The sequence below is a fragment of the Neovison vison genome, chromosome 6 (genome assembly GCF_020171115.1).
Source record: "Neovison vison isolate M4711 chromosome 6, ASM_NN_V1, whole genome shotgun sequence".
Lineage (NCBI taxonomy): Eukaryota > Metazoa > Chordata > Mammalia > Carnivora > Mustelidae > Neogale > Neogale vison.
Genome location: NC_058096.1, coordinates 129,476,987 through 129,496,381, shown reverse-complemented (window position 1 = coordinate 129,496,381; position 19,395 = coordinate 129,476,987). Strand labels below are relative to the sequence as shown.

General features: G+C 35.9%; 1 protein-coding gene across 2 annotated transcripts in view; it reads right to left on the bottom strand.

Annotated features, from left to right (window-relative positions):
* RYK (receptor like tyrosine kinase) overlaps positions 1–19,395 on the bottom strand; it is an 83,800-nt gene that overhangs the window by 3,194 nt on the left and 61,211 nt on the right. For both annotated transcript variants that reach the window (XM_044252330.1, XM_044252331.1), the window contains exons 11-13: positions 16,273–16,405; positions 14,907–15,016; positions 14,583–14,742 (exon numbers count right to left, since the gene is read on the bottom strand). In XM_044252330.1, coding sequence (XP_044108265.1) covers positions 14,583–14,742; positions 14,907–15,016; positions 16,273–16,405 — 403 coding nt within the window. The remainder of the gene's footprint in view (positions 1–14,582; positions 14,743–14,906; positions 15,017–16,272; positions 16,406–19,395) is intronic.

Sequence of the window (19,395 nt, the reverse complement as noted above, 5' to 3'; positions counted from 1 at the left end):
TGTGATAACTGAAAATACCTCCAAATGTCCCCTGATGGGGACGACAAAACTGGCCCCTGTTGAGAAAAACAAAATTGTCCCAAGTTGAGAACCACTAAGCTATACTAATCATGGGAGCCCCACAGTGGGCTCTGCATTCTGCATGGAATCTGCTTAAGGTTCTCTCTTCCTATGCCCCTCCTGCTTATACTCTTTCTCTGAAATAAATCAATCTTAAAAAAAAAAATCTGAGACAGAACCTACTAGAACGTTCCTTAAAATTACTAGCTTAAGGGGTGCCTGGGTGCCTCAGTCGGTTAAGCGTCTGCCTTTAGCTTAGATCATGATCCCAGGGTCCTGGGATGGAGCCCCGTGTTGGGCTCCCTGCTCAGCGGGGAGTCTGTTTCTCCCTTTTCCTCTGCGGCAACCCCTGCTTCTGCTCTGTCAAATAAATTAAAACAAAAACAAAAAACTAATGCTTTAGAAATGGAAAAATGATTTCAAATTAATAAAAGTTAAAGGGAGGTGCCTACATACATCCAGGTATCTGTCTATCTTAAATCTGTCTGTTTTAAAAGTGTACTCTAGGTAAACTTTTAAAAATAATGACAATGATTAGTAATGCTTATTTAGCATTTTAGTAATTTTTAGTAATTAGTAATTAAAATGATTTTAAAAATCATGTCTCATTTTCATATGGAAGGTAGTTCACTACTTTGATGGAACAGACCCCAAAGAAGTAAAACTGGTTGGGTGTTCCCATCCCTTCTTCATGAAATGAGATGGATCTGTTCTTATTCACCAATTGTGGCAGCAGCTGTAGAAAAGGAATAATCAATCCAAACTAGATTTAGGAGGAAGAAACAATGGGAATGAGTAATAAGTGATACTCCCATTTTGTACATGGGACTAACCCATCCAATGACAAGAAAGGTACACTCTAACAACTTCGACTGGAAGGGGCCTTCACAGTAATGCTGCTGATATGTGAGGTATGGAAAGTACCCAGGTATGAAAACAGTATAATCTGTGTAAGCTGACTTTAAAAAACTACTTCTTTCACATAATTTTATCTACATTATTAACACTAAGCATCCACCTAAGGTTCTCATATTACATATTGGAACACTAAAAAACACCAAAACAAAGAACAATAAAGCCAAAGGGTACACTGCTGTTTCATTTCCTTAAAAGTCAACAAAAGTGATTAATTACATGTTGGCTCACCAACTCTTTAAAAAAAAAATCAAGACCAAATAGTATGAGGATGATTTGTGGAAAAATTGCCCTCTAAAGTCTTGTGATAACTAAGCCATTTAAAATTTCGACAGACTTATTCTATAATTTCCTTTTGTTTGACGTTGTTGAAAAGGGGGCAATAAGGTTAAGCTGTTTTTTCCAGAGTTTTATGAAAGGCTGCTGTTACATCCTTTTAAAGAACATTTAGAGAATAACAATGTTCTTTTATTAATCTTACTCTTTTTCTCCCAATTTGTGTTATTTTATAGTTCTAAATATATAGGATATGAAACTTTTTTCACTAACAACAAACACTGATGTCAGCTGTCAAAGTATATAAATAAGACTCTTTTCTACTCTTTAATGTAATATTAACTAATGCTGGGGCTGTAAGAGATTTCCATTCTGTTTCTTCAGGAATTTATCAGGCAAGGCTGACCTCTGTACTATACACTGCTGAGAAAAGAATTTTGTCCATTTCTAAAAGGTCTCATCTGACCACAATGAAAGCAGCACAATCAGATGTTTTATGATTGGCCTTTCTGTTAATACTAGAAACCTAACACCCCCTACTCACATATGAAATGGGATTCAGATGATCAAAGTACAATTAATTTAATCTGGGTCAAGTGTTTTCCAAGCTTGAAAGATGAGAAGAATCATCTAAAGTATCTGTTAGAAGTACAGATTCCTCAGTCCTATCCTAGTAATTCTGAAGCCTGGAACTCAATATTTAAACAAAGTCTTTGTTTAGTCTTAAGAGCTAGCAAATTTAGAAATTAATCTTAGATATGTTAGCAGTACTGGTCAGAAAACAAAGATAGTTTTTATTTCTATTTTAGTATGGCTGATACTCAATAAAATGCCATAAAGTGCTCAATTTGATAAGACCTGATATATGTATACTCTCCTGCAACCACTGCCACAATCAAAATAATGAACATATCCATCACCTCCAAAAGATTTTCCTATTCTAGAATAATTTCCTCCAGCTCCTCCCCACTGCCACCTCTACCAACCCCAAGTAACCATTAATCTGCTTTCTGTTACTAGTTGGCATTTTCTAGAATTTTATATAACTGGACTCACTCAAACAGTACACTTCTTTGCCTAGCTTCTTTCACTGAGAATAATGATTCTGTCATTCATCTATGACACAGCACGCATTGAGAGTTCGTCCCTTTCATTGTTGAATAGTAGTCCATTATATGAATACAGCAGCTCGTTTATCCATTTACCTGTTGATGGACATTTGATTATCTCCAGGTTTAGTTACTGAAAGCTGTTATAAACACCTGTGTACAAGTATTGGTAAGAATATATGCTTTCATTTATCTAGGAGCAAAATAACTGGATATGGCAGATATAACTTCTGGGGGGAGGAAGGGCTGAGGAGAAGGGAGAGAGAGAATCTTAAATAGGCTCCATGCTGGGCCTCACAACCCTGAGATCATGACCCTAGCAGAAATCAAAAGTTGGATGCTTGACTGTCTGAGCCACCCAGGTGCTCCAGATATGCTTAACTTTTTAAGAAACTGTCAAACTGTTTTTCCAAAGTGAACATACCATATATATTACCCAGAAACGGCATAGGAAAGCTATAGTTCCTCCATATCCTTGGGAATGTCAGTCTTTAATTTTAGCCAAAAAAAAAATGGGTGTATATTTTCTCACCATGGTTTTACTTTGCATTCCCCTAATGACTAATGAACTTGGTATTTTCATGTGCTTATTTGCCATCTGTATATCCTCATTGGTGAAGCATCTCTTCAAATATGCTATCCGTTTTGGTTACTGAGTTTTAAAAATTCCTTATATATTTTGCATGTTATTTCCTTTATCAGATTTTGCAGATATTTTCTCTGAATGTGACTTGTCTTTTCATTCTCTGAATACTATATTTCAAGGAGCACAAGTTTTAAATTTTGATAGCCTGATTTGTTCTTCCAGGGATCTTGACTAGATGGCCCAAGAAATCTTTGCTTAACACAAACTTCCAAAGGATTTTCTTCTTTGTTATCTTCTAAAAGTGCTATAGTTTGATTTTACATTCAAATCTCTGATCTATTTTGAGTTAATTTTTGTATATATGGAGCAAGGTTTGGATCAAAGGTCATTTTTTTGTAGCTGGATATTGAAGTGCTCGAGGACTGTTTAAAAGATAATCCTGGGCGCCTGGGTGGCTCAGTGGGTTAAGCCGCTGCCTTCGGCTCAGGTCATGATCTCAGGGTCCTGGGATCGAGGCCCGCATCGGGCTCTCTGCTCAGCAGGGAGCCTGCTTCCTCCTCTCTCTGCCTGCCTCTCAGCCTGCTTGTGATCTCTCTCTGTCAAATAAATAAATAAAATCTTTAAAAATAAATAAATAAATAAAAGATAATCCTTTCTCCACCAAACTGCCTTTGCACTTTTTTGCAAATTAACTGTCCATACATATGTGGGTCAACTTTTAGGTATTCTGTTCTGTTTAACTGATCTACGTTCATGCCAACATTACACTGTCTTGATTAGTGGAATTTTAAATCAGACCTCCAACTTTTTTCCTCAAAGCTGTTCTGGCTATTACAGGTCCTCTGTATTTCCATATCAATTTTAGAATCAATCTGTCAATCAATTTCTACCTCGAAAATTAAAAGCCTGCAAAACTATTCTTTGGGACTGTGTTAAAAACTATAGATCAACTTGGAGAAAACATCTTAATATTGAGATTTCTGATCAATAAATAATGGTATAGCTCTCCATTTATACAGATCTTTAATTTCTCTCAATAATGCTTTATAGTTTTCTTTGTGTAGATATTTCATATTTTTGTCAAATATATTCCTAAGAAATAGTTTTAGATACTTTAATGTTTTTAAAAAACTTAGGGAAAGAAACAATATGGAGAGTCCTCAAAAAATTAAAAATAGATCTATGTATGATCTGGTAATTTCACTACTAGGTATACCCAAAAGAAATAAAAATAGTATTTTGAAGAGATAAATGCACCCCTATGTTGACTGCAGCATTAGTCACAACCACCAAGATATGGAAATAACCTAAATGCCCATCGACTGATAAATGCATACAAAGATGTGGTATATACACAACAGAATATTATTCAGCCATGAGGAAGGATATCCTGCCATTTACAACAGTAAGGATGAATCCTGGATATATTATGCTAAGTGAGATGTCAGACAGAGAAAGACAAGTAATATATGGTATCACTTGCATGTGGAATCTAAAAAAGTCAAACTCATGAAAAATAGAGAGTAAAAAATGGTTGTTACTGGGGGATGAGGAATACGAGGATAAAACTGATGTTGTTTAAGGGTACAAACTTGCAATGAGTTGTAAATAAGCCACAGTGATCTAATGGATAATATAATATAGACAAAAATATTGTACTATAATTATAGTGTGTATCACTACAACAAGCATTATAATATTTAAATGTATCCAACATGCTATAACCTTAAATTTACAGTGTTATATGTCAAATATATGCAATAAGAATGATCTAAAAAAACCTTTTAATTTCTGACTTTTCATTATTTGTATATAGAAATAAAACCGATTTTTATAAATTGATATTGTATCCTATAATCTTTTTAAACACTATTAGTTTTAGTAACTATTTTGTATATCACACTGGATTTTCTTCATAGATGATCCTGTTGTCCACAAATACTTTTTCCTATCTAATCTTTTCTGTTGGGTTTTTTCCCCCCCTTTTCTTGCCTTAGCATACTGGCTAGAACTGCAATACAACACTGAAGAGAAGTGATAGAGAGTGGGCATCCTTGTCTTGTTCCTGTTATTAGGTAAAATAATTCAGTCTTCCAGCATTAAGTATAATGTTAGCAATAGGTGTTTTTGGTTTTGGTAGATGCCCTTTATCAGACTGAGAAAGCTCTCTTCTATTCCTACACTGCTGAGAATTTCTATTAGGAATGAACTGAGGATTTTTTCCCAATACTTCTTCTGCATTTCCTGAGATGATCATATAGCTTTTCTTATTTAGTATATTAATGCGGTAAACTGCACTGCTTGATTTTCAAAAGGTAAAACAAACTTGCATTCTCAGGATAAAGCCTGTGTGGCCAAAATACAATTTTTAAAAAAAAAACTTTGGATTCTATTTGCTAAATTTTTGTTTGGATTTTTGCATCTATGATCATAAGTTATGATGATATATAGTTTTCTTCTTCTCTCTGTCTAGTGATATTACAAAGTAGTGCTGACCTCACAGAATCAATTAGAAAATATTCTCTCCTCAGTTTTCTGAAGGAGAGTGTACAGAATTTATATTATTTCTTCCTTAAATGTTTGGAATGCCAGTGCCCTAAAAGTTTTCTCTTTCAGGCAGGTTTTTAACTGAACATTCCATTTCTTTAATAAAGGGCTATTCAGATCATCTACTTCTTAAATGAGCTCTGAAAGTTATTTTCTAAAGAATTTGCCCATTTCAGCTAAGTGTGTGAATTTACTGGGAAAAAGTTGTTCATAATCTTCTTACTACCAAATACCTGTGAAGATCTGTAATGCTATCAACTATCTCATTTACTACATTGTTAATTTGCAATGTATTTTTCTCCTGCTTAGTCTGGTGAGAGATTTATCATAAATAGTACTCTCACAAGCACTGGTTTCATTGATTTTCTCTACTGTTTTTCTATTTCATATTTCACTGACTTCTATCTATATTATTTCTTTTCATCTACCTACTTGTGGTTTAATTTGCTCTTTTTCCAGTTTCTTAAGGTAAAAATTAAGGTCACTGATTTGAGACTTTTCTAATATTGGATGTTTAATAGTAAACATATTTCCCTTTGAGCAACATCCCCCCAAACTTTGAAATACAGTATTTTTTTCATTCAAGTCTAAATACTTGGTAATTTCTCTTTTGACTTCTTTGATACACGGGTTATTTGGAAGTGTATTATTTAGTTTCTAAATATTTGGGTATTCTCTAGATTCCTATTTTTATTTCTAATTTAATTCCACTGTGTTCACAAAACCCTATTTGTATGAATTGAATCTTTTTATATTCACTGACTAGTTTTATGGCCCAGAATACGATCTTAGTAAATATTCCATGTACCCTTGAAAAGAATACGGATTCCCTTGTTGTTGGGTGTTCTGTAGTTGTCATTTAGATTAAGTTGGTTGATACTATCAACCAACTTCAAATCTAAATCTTTAAGTATTTTCTATTTTATTAATGGGGGGGCACTGAAATGTATTCAATTATCTTTTAAAGAGATTTAAACAATAAGACATATATTTATGCATATAGTTAACATTTTTGGTGCTCTCTGTTCCTTTGTGTAGATCTGTATTTCCATCTGGTATCATTGGTTCCTAAAGGACTTTTTTAACATTTTTTGTAATATGGGTTTGCTGATGGCAATTATTTCAGCTTTGGTATTTCTAAAAAGTCTTTATTTCACCCTCACTTTTGAAAGATATTTTCACTGGATACAGAATTCTATGTTCGCAGGGTTTTTTCTGAAAAGTACTTTTAAAATGTTTAACTGTCTTCTCCCTTGCACTGCTTCCAATTTTCTTGGTTCCTTTGCCATCCTTTTCTTGGTTCCTTTGTGTAGTAACTTGTTTTGGTTTTTTGGGTTTTTTTCTGGCTGCTTTTAAGATTTTCTCTTTATCACTAGTTTTGAGCAATGTGATTATAATGCACTATGGTTTAGTTTCTTCTCACGTCTTGGATTTGGGGTTTGTTCAGTTCTTAAATCTGTGTGGATTTATAGTTTTCACCAAATGTGGAAACTTTTCAGTCCTTCTTACTCTTTCTGTCCCTTCCCTTCACTCTGTGAACCCTAGTGAAGTTACCTCAATGAGAGATCCTTCTTCAAGAATTTCCTGCATCTTTTCTCTCCTTCTATTTCTTGCTTTACTCCCATCCCAGAAGAAAGGTACTCCTCTTCTCATGCCGAGACCTGTATACCTCTAACCGGGGCCTCCTGAGCCCATTCACCAATCATCTCTTGGACCTCCCCCGAAAAACCACATGTCCAATCTCTTTCTCCCTGGCCTAAAATGAACCCAAAAAAGCCTCTCTTAATCCTGCCATCCCATCAAATCAAGATCATTTCACTCTCTTTCATAGCTGTACTCCTTCTATGTATAATCTACATATTGCCCCCGCTTTAACATCTCCCACAGAGCCCAAAGCAATCACATCTATTTTTATGATTTACTAAACCCACTCATTCAAATGCCCTCAATGATTTCCTAATCCTTTCTGACCACTGCAGGTATACTTATAAACGAAAAGTCTCCCTGAAACTATTTCTTTCCTTGGCTTCTATGACACAGCATTCAATTACCGTTTTAATTCTTTGTTCATCTTTCTTTTCTTGCTAACTAAAACTACATATTCTCTATATTCTTCCCTTGGCTTTCTACTATCTATTCACTACCTCTGGGATCAAACCCTCCTGTTCATTCAATCTTCACTTTAATGAAGCTCATGTCCAATTTCTAATATCCTGCTTCTATGTTTTTCAGAATTCCAGACCCATATCCCATCCATTAGCATTCTGAATTCAACATGACTCATATCAAATCAATCATGTTTTCCCCAAATCAGATATTCTACTTATCGTCTTCAACTGTGTTGTATCTTCACACTGACTTAAGATTTACTCCAACAGCAGAACTAAAGAAAAGTACAGATCAAAGATTGCACTTAATCTTTCAGAAACATGGGCCCCAGGTAGGCAAGGAGAATAGACATATATGCAATGTATCTGACAGTTAAGAGCGGAGTCTCAGTGCACAAAGGTCAATTAATAAATGTACTCATAAATAACAACTGTAGTCAAAAGAGATGAAATCTTTGAAGCAAAGTCTGTGAGAGTGAGACAAGGAGAAATGTGAGATTCAGCATGAAAATAAAGATGGTGAGAAGTCTGTATGAGCCATTCAGGATACTTTAACACATTCAAGTACACAGCTCTCCGGAGATAAGATTAACATAGCCGGCCATGAATGTTCTTAAAATAAGTGACCCAAAAGGTACACATATGTACATCAATTTCAATTCTATAACTATGGAACACCTGCTAAAGGAAAATAAGTAAAGAAAATTTCCATTGCCCATGCTTGGAAGAAGGACTTATGCATAAAAATATAAGGCAGCAGTGGTAGGTGCCATCAGGTAAGTACAAAATTCTCTGGGGATCCAAAGAAGACCACATCAAAGGGCATTAAAGTACCTTATGTCTTTGGACCCAAGAGGAATTCCAGATTGGATGAAATGCAGGATATTAGGAAATGTACAATGGAAAATATAAAACTAAAAAGGGAAGATAAGGCAGGAAACAGAAGGCTCTGAAAACCAGGGGAAGGAGTGTGGATCTTTCTTTACCAATTCCCTGTGATTAAGAGTTGATTTTGGGGCACCTGGGTGGTTCAGTGGGTTAAAGCCTCTGCCTTCAGCTCAGGTCATGATCCCAGGGTCGTGGGATCAAGCCCCACATCAGTCTCTCTGCTCAGCAAGGAGCCTGCTTCCCCCTCTCTCTCTCTGCCTGTCTCTCTGGCTACTTGTAATAGCTGTCAAGCAAATAAATAAAATCTTAAAAAAAAAAAGAGTTGGTTTTGAAAATTAACAACTTAGGAAACAACAGATGTTGGCGAGGATGCAGAGAAAGGGGAATGCTCTTACACTGTTGGTGGGAATGCAAGCTGGTGCAGCCACTCTGGAAAACAGTATGGTGGTTCCTCAAAAAGTTAAAAATAGAGCTACCCTATGACCCAGCAGTTGTACTACTATGTATTTTTATCCAAAGGATACAAACATAGTGATTTGAAGGGGCACATGCACCCAATGTTTATAGCAACAATGTCCACAATAGCAAAATATGGAGAGAACCCAGATGTCCACTGACAGATGAATGGATAAAGAAGATGTGGTATGTACACACACACACACACACACACACACAATGGGATATTATTCAGCCATCAAAAGGAATGAAATCTTGCCATTTGCAATAATACAGATATAACTACAGAGTACTATGCTAAATGAAATAAATCAGCCAGAGAAAGAAAAATATCATATGATTTCATTCTTATGTGAATTTAAGAAACAAAACAGATGAACTAGGAGAAGGGAAGGAAGAATAAAATAAGATGAAAACAGAGAAAAAGACAAGTCATAAGAGACTCTTAACTACAGGAAACAAACTTAGAGTTGCTGGAAGTGGGCAGGTGAGGGGATAGGGTAAATGGGTGATGGGCATTAAGGAAGGCATGTGATATAATGAGCACTGGGTACTGTATGTATAATGATCACTGAACTCTACCTCTGAACCTAATAATACAGCATATGTTAACTAAATTGAAAATTTTTAAAAGATTTTATTTGAGAGAGACAGTGAGCGAGCAAGCGAATGGGAGCATGCACTTTTGCTATGAATCTGCCCTAGAATCCATAAGCAGGAATACTGGATACCTACCAGGCTATCACACATATCTACTATTGATGAGACTTTCCTCTAGTGTACTAGATGCTCAGACACTTCTCCATCAGAACACAGGCTATGTAAAGGTAAATGTTAAACTGAATGAAGCTCATGTCCAATTTCTAATATCCTGCTTCTAGGAAGGAAAGGGAAAAGGATGTTCACAAGATCTCTTGAGGAAAATATCTATTCTTAGGTAGAGCCTAATACAGAAAATACATCAAGGGCAATACTTGATCACAAGACAACAACTGGTCACCTCTGAAAATACAACTGTTCCTAAAGTAAATCCATTTATTATTCCTCTTTTCCAGAAAATACCAGGACTATTAATATATTATTAAATACAACTAAATAATATATTCTTAATGTTAATAATATTAAACTTTAAATCTTTAATTCCTAAAATATGAATGATCCTTTTACCTCTCCAGCTTTTCCTTAATGTCTTTATATCTGTCTTATATCAATTCCACTTAATGCCAGTTTTTATTTATTTAGTTTTTTTTTTTTACTGAAGTATAGTTGCCACACAAAATTACATTCCTTTCAGGTATACAACACAGTGATTCAACAAGTTTATACATTATGCTAATAAGTGTTAGCTACAATCTGTCAACCTGTAATGCTATTCCTCTTAAAATGTGAATTTCATGTTTGAATAATAAGTCTAAGGTTGTTGATGTGTAAAATCTGCAACCATAATGGAAATGAATAAATACTGGGAATCTAAGCATTATTCTAAAATTAGCAGTAAAAAAATATAAAACAGAAAGTTTTCCATACTTCTAAAAATGGTAAGCATTCTCTGAAAACTGTACCTTTCTCTTTGATACCACAGTAGTTCAGAAGCCCACTCTTCATGGGTATATTATGAATTTGAGTTTCCCCTGCTCAAACCTGCTCAGGGTGTGGCAATGACTTTCCCTTATACTGGGCAAACAAGAGCAGTATGAAGCACTCTGCTGTAGATACAGTATCTAGATAACTCTGCAGATTTCCCTCCTTCTTCTAGGTCATCTTTAAAGTTCACAAAATAAATACTGTAAAGGCACAGGAACTCATTTTAATTTACTCTACACCCTAAAAACTGTTCAGATACCTTAAAGAGTCTCCTCATTGCTATAAGTCATACTGATAAGATTAGCATGGAAGTCATTTCCTTGACTTGTTTTTCCCCAAGAAAATGTTTTTTAAACACAATGTAATACTGTAAAGACAAAAAAAGCACCAAGAAAGAAACTTAACTGTGCACTTCTGATTGCATTTAGTCTCTAAGTAGGATGTAGGATCTTAACAGCAGAATTATGTTAGCTATTATAATTACCTAAATAATTGAAAGAAGATATAAATCAAGAAATCTACTTTCAAATAAAGGAAAAGAAAGTTACAGAAAAAAAATCTATGGTGGTATCTACATCTGATGAAAACAGAATAAAAACAATATCCAGAAATTCTTAAGAATGCCTAAGATGATGTCATATCTTGAAAATAATAAAAGAGATTTATAACTAGTCAAAATCTAGTTGTGCATATTTCCTAAGTTTAACAGTTAAAAGCTGACATTAACATTATAAGAATCTTGACATACTGAAGTATTGAATCCTTCTAGTAAAAACTGAAAACACAAGCAAGAGATGCAATGTATTATTTTTAAGATAAAAACATTAATGTATTTCTAAACAAATCACATAGAACTTTAAGCTATAAGAAAAATGCAAAATGTTAAGGATCTTTTAAAGGACAAAGAGAATGCCCTCTCCAAGGCAGAAATAGGTGTTAACATTTATACCTAAAATATGTATTTTACATGTACGGAGACTCTGGTGAGAGTGGGGTTACATTACTTATTCTGTATATGACTATGTATAAAGTTTCTCAGCCCCAAAGTACCATATTAAATGTAGCTTTTGAACCCCCAACTCCATCTATAAAGGAAAAACAGGAACAGAGAATGATTATATGTACATATTTTCAATACAAATATTAAAAAGCACTCTTAAACGTTTGTGTGTGTTTTTTTTTAAAGATTTTATTTATTTATTTGACAGACAGAGATCACAAGCAGGCAGAGAGGCAGGCAGAGAGAGAGGGGGAGGAAGCAGGCTCCCTGCAGAGCAGAGAGCCCGATGCGGGGCTCGATCCCAGGACCCTGGGATCATGACCTGAGCCGAAGGCAGAGGCTTTAACCCACTGAGCCACCCAGGCACCCCAAACGTTTGTGTTTTAACATAAGAATTTAAAAAGCAGGGGCACCCCTATATTGTATAAACACATTAAATTAAGCAAAGTGTGTTTTGGGGGCTTCCATGTGCAAACAAACAGCACTACTGGCCATCTTGTACAACTCCTTGAGTTATTACCTGTCAATTAATTAATAGCTATCAATCAATACTCCTTTTTCTAAGAGAATAATCAAACATCCCCAATCTCTTGAAGATACATGGCGTATCTGTCATTTAAGAAACATCCATTTCCTGCCCATTAGACTAGTTTTGTCACCACCACTGCCCCTTCATTTCTGCTAAGGAAATTATGCTATATTTCAATGAGTAACAAAATCATAAATTCCAAAAATCAACCACTGGAAAAATAAAAAGATCTCAAAGAGATGGGTGACTTAATACTTCAAATCAACAACAGAGTAAGATTTTTATTTTTTTTAATTTTTTATTTTATTATTCTTATTTTTAAAGATTTTATTTATTTATTTGACAGACAGAGATCACAAGTAGGCAGAGAAGCAGGCAGAGAAAGAGGAGAAAGCAGGCTCCCTGCCAAGCAGAGAGCCCGATGTGGGGCTCGATCCCAGGACCCCGGGATCATGACCTGAGCCGAAGGCAGAGGCTTTAACCCACTGAGCCACCCAGGCACCCCCAGAGGAAGATTTTCCAAGAAAATATTCAACAAAGTTTCTTTTACTTTTTTTGCTTTCAAAAATGTTCAGATACAAGCTTTTCTATTAAAGGGGTAGATTAGAAAACCATACGGTACTAAGTTTAACTGATAACTATGTTTTAAAGCTATGCTAAAACCAAAGTTAAACTCATCTGTACCCTTGTGGAAACAATTTTGCTTAATGTAAAGCTGTTAAAGAATTCCAGCTATAATTCAGAACTTCTAAATAAATATCTAGCAACCCCCCAAAACTAATACCATATCAGTAAGAATATAATTGGTCCCTAATGATACTCAATACAGCAGCAGTGGGCTAGCTTAAAATCAAACTCTGCTTTCTCTTTTCATATTATTTTAGAAAAAGCAAAATCAAAAACAAAAATGCAACCCTTCCCTCCCCTCAAAAAATTATACGGCGGGTCCTAAATGCAAGTATATGTATCTCTGTAAGAGAGAGGCAGGAATTTTAAGAGACAGACATACACAGAGGAGAAGATGATACGAACATGAAGCAGAGCAATCCAGCCAAGAAGGATGCCAACAGCCAACTGAAGCCGAAGAAGCAAGGAAGGTTTCCCCTTTAGTGCCTCTGGAGGGAGCATGGTCTGTCTATAACTTGACATCAGACCTTTGGCCTCCAGAACTCAATTGTGAGAATAAATCTCTGTTGCTTTATCACCAAGGCTGCAATAATTTGTTATAGCATCCAGAGGATACTAATACACTGAGGAAATGACTATTAAGAGAGTGATCCTTAGAGCATCCAAACTTAGAAGTAAAAGGGTAACCCCATACTGTAAGTAAAATATATTGATGAGACACAAAATACAATGATACAGTAAGCCCAATTTTTACAGTTGAAACTTTGAAGCAGACAATTCTATAAGATTTTATGTGATGACACTAACATCGTTGAGTGGCCACAGAGGGGGACCGTATAAGCAGAAGTTTTTTTCTTTCTTTTTTTTTGTATTTTTTTTTTAAATTTTTAATTTTTTAAAAATTTCTTTTCAGTGTACCAGAACTGTTTATGCACCACACCCAGTGCTCCATGCAAAATACGTGCCCTCCATAATACCTACCACCAGGCTCACCCAACTTCCCAACTCCCACCCCTTTAAAACCCTCAGATTGTTTTTCAGAGTCCATACTCTCTCATGGTTCATCTCCCCTTCCCATTTCCTCAACTCCCTTCTCCTCTCCATTTCCCCATGTCCTCCGTGTTATTTCTTATGCTCCACAAATAAGTGAAACCATATGATAATTGACTCTCTCTGATAAGCAGAAATTTTACCTAATCTCTACCTGTTCAGCTACAATAATAAACTGCAATAAGCAAGAGAAAGGAAAATAGTCCATCTTTCAAATCAGACTAAGAAGTGAGAAGTTATAAGAAACTTAAAATATCTGCAAATTACCTACAAGTTAACATTGCTTCTGAAACTATTCATCACTAAGTATAAAGGATCCAGTCTATGATCTGCTTTGGTGGGCAGAACTGCTCAGAAACTGACTAAAGGGAAGAGAGTGACATCTGGGGAATTATAAATAACACAGGTCATAATGTTGAAAAAGGCTGTTGAAAAAGGAATTATAAATAACACAGGTCATAATGTTGAAAAAGGCTGTTTGAAAAGAAGAAAAGAATAAATCTTTATCATCTGGCAACAAGTTGGTCATTCTGAGACTTAAATAAGAAAAGAAAAATAATCAGCTCTGGAAACCTCTCTAAGCCTTAGTAGCCACCTTTCAAACTGGGGTATTAGTACCCAGCTACTTCTTAGTGTTCACAGCTCCTCACAGGGCCGTTCTGAGGATGAACTGTGATTACACACAGTAAAAGATCATGGTACGGGTCACAGCTTCTTTCCATAAACTGGCTGAATGGAGCTAATGACACTAGCTTTCTCAATGAAACATGTCAGGGAACAATTACCAGATTAAAAAAAAAAAATTAAAACATAAAACCCGTTGATGTCCAGGAGTCCCAGCACTTACCACATCACTAGCACTGGAGAACTCATTATTAACCAGACTTTCCAGAGCCATCCACCGAACTGGCCTGTTTTCGTTGTCCCCCAGACAGTGATAATCCATGGGAAACAAGTCTCTGGAGAGGGCATTGTCTGTGATCTTAACTTGGAGTGTGTCATCAATGCTGAAAAGTAAAGACATGAACATTAAATACAATTGGTGTATTTAAAACATATGGATCACAGTTACTCTAAAATACCATATAATGCCCACTGTGGCTCCTGGACAGAACCCCAAATCCAGAGAAAACTAAACATGAAATGACAGTGACAAGCTCATGGCACCCACACACAGTTCCTGGCAGCCAGGTCTTTGTGGATAACTTCCCGTCTGGCCAGATAGCTCATTCCACAGGCAATCTGAATAGCCATGTGTACCAGGTCTTGTTGAGAAATTGCCTGTTGAGGGGGAAAAAAAAGATGTTTGGAGGTAGCACAAAAATGATGATGGCAGTCAGCTACTTATTTTATCCCCAAATCCTTCTTTATCCCAAAAGACAGAATACTTCTTAATCCCAAAATACTTCTTTACGCCTACACTGGAGTTTTAAAAAGCTACTTCTTGACCAAGAATATGTTTCCATAGCTCTCTAATATCTGTATCTACTACAGTCTTACCATTCTGTAATGTAACTTACCATGTACTTCACTGCCCCTCTCATCTGTCAGGTATAGCTCCCCAACATCCAGCACATAAAGAACTGCTCAATAAATATCTGTTTCATGAATGCCGGATTCTCAAGGTAAAATTTCAAATGCTTAATACTCAATAACCTGTTCTTTTCTTAAAAACTCAAAAAAAAAAAAGATTTTATTAGATGATCTCTGAGGACCATTTTCAAGCTAATGGAAGTCTACAGCTCTTGCTACTGATGTGCTCCTGTAAAGCCAGGATGCCAGTCTTGTGGGCTGAGGAATGAAATTCTTCCTCAGGTGATACTGATGGGCTACGGCCTCCAACAACTTGTTGGAACCCTGGCTTTAATCCTGATATATTAAGTCAAACACCCAATGCAGCCTTTGAATCCACTTTCTCCTGGCAACTGTAGTAAGTACATTATTATAAACCCTAAAACAAACTTAATGTGGCTACAATTTACAGTAAAACAAAACACCAGCTAGACTTTAGGACAACTACCATCATGCGTCTGGAATGTAGCCAAATGCTTCACAGCTATGTACACAAGCAGTGAAGAGAAGGAAACTCTTAAGTGACTGACATCTTAAGCCAAGCATATTAAAAATAAGTGGATTATCTCCAAAATCCAGACTTCCAGTCACCACCAGGTTTTGATACAATATGGACCAAATGACTCAGTTAAATCTGTTTCCATTCCTAGAAGGGAGATCTAGTACTAGTACCTTCAAAGAGTTATCAGGAAAATGACTGAGATGGTGTTAGAGTTGAGGTGATTATAAATAAACACACAATGGATGAAAAGGAAAAACTTTAGCATCAGTAAAGTGCAATCTTCAAGACTGGAATCATAAACCATCTTCCTCTAAATCAACAGGCTATAAATATCTTCTGGCACATTTTGAGTTTCTTTTTGCAGGCTTTTACACAGTTTATATTAAGAAGGTTAACATCTACTTTCAAAGATACAATCAGAAGTTCCTGGTAAATAATTCGTATAAGGGAAAATTTTTCTCACCTGTGGATTATTGGCCTCTACTAATTTACACTGCCGTAAAAACAATTTAAGATTCCCCCAATTCATGTAAGGCAATATCACCATGGGCTTTTCTCCTTCTTCTATACACACATGCGTAATAGGAAGAAGATTTCTACAAAATAATAAGAAATCAGGAGAACAAGTGAAATCTAAATCCTCAAGGGCTTATTTTTAATAAAAAGTAATAAAGATAACCTAAAACAAGAAAATCTCAAACATACTTAAAAACATGATTACCATTAAAAATGTAGTAAAATTAACAAATGCCCTTTGAAACCAGACATAAGTATTTTCCACATACGCATTTTCTTGATACGGAAAGCCGTAAATTCGAAGTGGCTTCCTGTGAACTGGATTCTCTGAAGACACACTCTAACATTACATACATACACTAAATCTTTACTCTTAAGGGGTAATCAGAGACATTTAAAAAATGACTTGATGCATTATGAGTGTATTATGAGATCCCCTTAAGTCCATCAAAACATTAAAAAAAAAAAGGCAGACTATGAACGAGAATATGATAATCAAGAAGACCACAAAGAGGATGGAACTGCCACAACAGCCAAGATGTCCTTAGCTGGTCACATGGGACTTAGAACTGATTTCTAAATATTAAATTTACCATTTATGGATAGTCTGTGCAACTCTCTCTCCTGACCTTAGTTTCCGTATCTCTAACATGGCATCACACCAACCACAAAATGCTGTTATAAATAAAGCCAAAGCACATAGTAACAGTCTTGTTTCTCTTTAAATTTCCACGGCACACATAAATACTTTTATCCTATTGCCTAATGATACCTCTTTCCACTGGTATCTGGAAATTATTTTTCTTCAAGTTTACGTAACTTTTTACTTAATTATCTCATTGATAAAATCATTAAAATCCAGAAGAGGTAACAAGCTGCATGGACATTTTTAAAGTACAAACGGCTGGTTTTCATTCTGCCCTTTTATAAAGGAAAGGATAAAGAGGAAGATCTGGGACCTAAAGGAAGAGAGGATGAGAGAAGAAACTGGTTCTGTAGACAAGAAAAAGGCAGACGAAGGGAAGGTTTTGTGGGGACATAAGACAAGAACGCATCCAATTCTCAGTCTTGCCCAGTGTGCTCGCAGAGTGAGAGCTCGGAGTACTCAGTGTTTAGAAGGTCGCCAACAGGCAACTTGGGCCAATGGAAAGCCAAACTACAAGCAGAAGAAGAATTCAAGAGCACTCTGTCAGGAAGTACTTCTAATGTAATTAAAGTAAGTTGTTATTAAAATAAATAAATTTTATTTCTACAGCTATTTTAACCTACAGTAAAAATTATTCTCACAAAGTCCAGTGGAAAAAAGAATAAAAAGACTTTCAAAATGTTTTAAAATATTTCAATGCTTTACAATTCTTACTCAAGGAATGTTAAGACACAAAGAAAACATGTTTTGCATGTGGAATTATACACCACAACCAGTTTAACTTTTAGAAAAAGTTAAATTCTAAAACAAGGCGTCATTTCTTACTGAGTTTATTTTGTTTGCTTGATAAGTTCTGTAATATGCATACTGAAATTCATTAGTTCATTTTTATTCCTCAGGCCTAGCAGAGTTGCAAATGCAAAACTGGCACTTCATGAATGAGAATAAGAGAATGAACAAAGAAACGCACAGACACCCATGACACCAGGGATCAAAAAGAAAAGCATGGTAGGCCCTAATACCCTTAAAAATGAGACAAACTGGGACGTCTTGGTGGCTCAGTTGGTTAAGCCGCTGCTTTTGTCTCAGGTCATGATCCCAGAGTCCTGAGATTGAATCCCACATTGAACTCCTTGCTCAGCAGGGAGTCTGCTTCTCCCTCTGCCTGCCACTCTGCCTGCTTGTGCTCTCTCTCTCTCTTTCTCTGACAAATAAATAAATAAAATAAAATAAAAAATCTTAAAAAAAATGAAACAAACTGCTACAATGAGTGGAAAGAACAATAATGTACTTTCTACATATTAACAATGTGTTTTGCTCATTAAAAATTAGGAGTCCTCAGTCTGTTAAATGGCTGCCTTCAGCTCAGCTCATGAGCTGAGGGTCCTGGACTCGAGCCCCACATTGGGCTCCCTGCTTAGCTCAGGGGTCTGCTTTTCCCTCACTCTTTGCCCTTCCTTTCTGCTTGTGTTCTCTCTCTCTCAAATAAATAAATACAATCTTTAAAAAAAAAAAAAAATTAAGGAGTCCTGGGGCTCCTAGGTGGCTCATCGGTTAAGCATACAACTCTTGATTTCAGTTCCTGTCTTGATCTTAGGGCTGTGAGTTCAAGCCCAGCACTGGGCTCCATGCTGGCTGTGGCACCTACCTAAAAGCAAACAAACAAACAAACAAACAAAAACACAAAAAAAACTAGGAGTCCTAGTATTACTGTATAGCCAGAAAGAACAATTAACTATGACCAAACTGTACAATCTGCTTCTAGAAGACTTTCCCCAAACACTGAGTGTCCAGTATCGACCCTATTCAGCATGTGGAATTCTATCACCTAAGGGTGTCCTGGGGCTGCTAATTCATCCTGACAGGATGCTTGCTGGAAAACCCTATAGCAGAAAGCCACATGGGAAATACTGCAAATACTTGCTCTGAACATTTTTCTGCAAAAGCATATTTGGGCTACACAGGATATAAAACTACTGCTTAGAAAATCCTAGCTTTGTCTCCCACTTCTGTGCTGAAGTGGTGCGGATCTTCTACCTAAGAATACAAGGTAGGCACCAAAGTACTAGATTAACATTACATACTAGTATTCAACACTTTTGACTCTTCCCTCTAGAGTCAGCGTAAGAGAACATCAAGCACTTCCAATACTGCCAAGAAGGACATTTCCAAATGACCATTACCCAATTCTTGTTTTGTTACTCAGAGGAAACAAAATGTATTTTTTAGAAAATACAGTCTCAGGAATGAGTTATCCATCCATTCCTCTGTAAGTAAGTAAGTTTTACACTTGGACTCAATTAGGCCAATGGAAAATAACATTCTTCAACCACTTGACTTTAACTCTTCAGTCCCTCAGTATTATATGTCAAAGGTCCCTGGGATTTTTTTATACTCAGTGAAACTAAAAAGTTTATCTGTTCA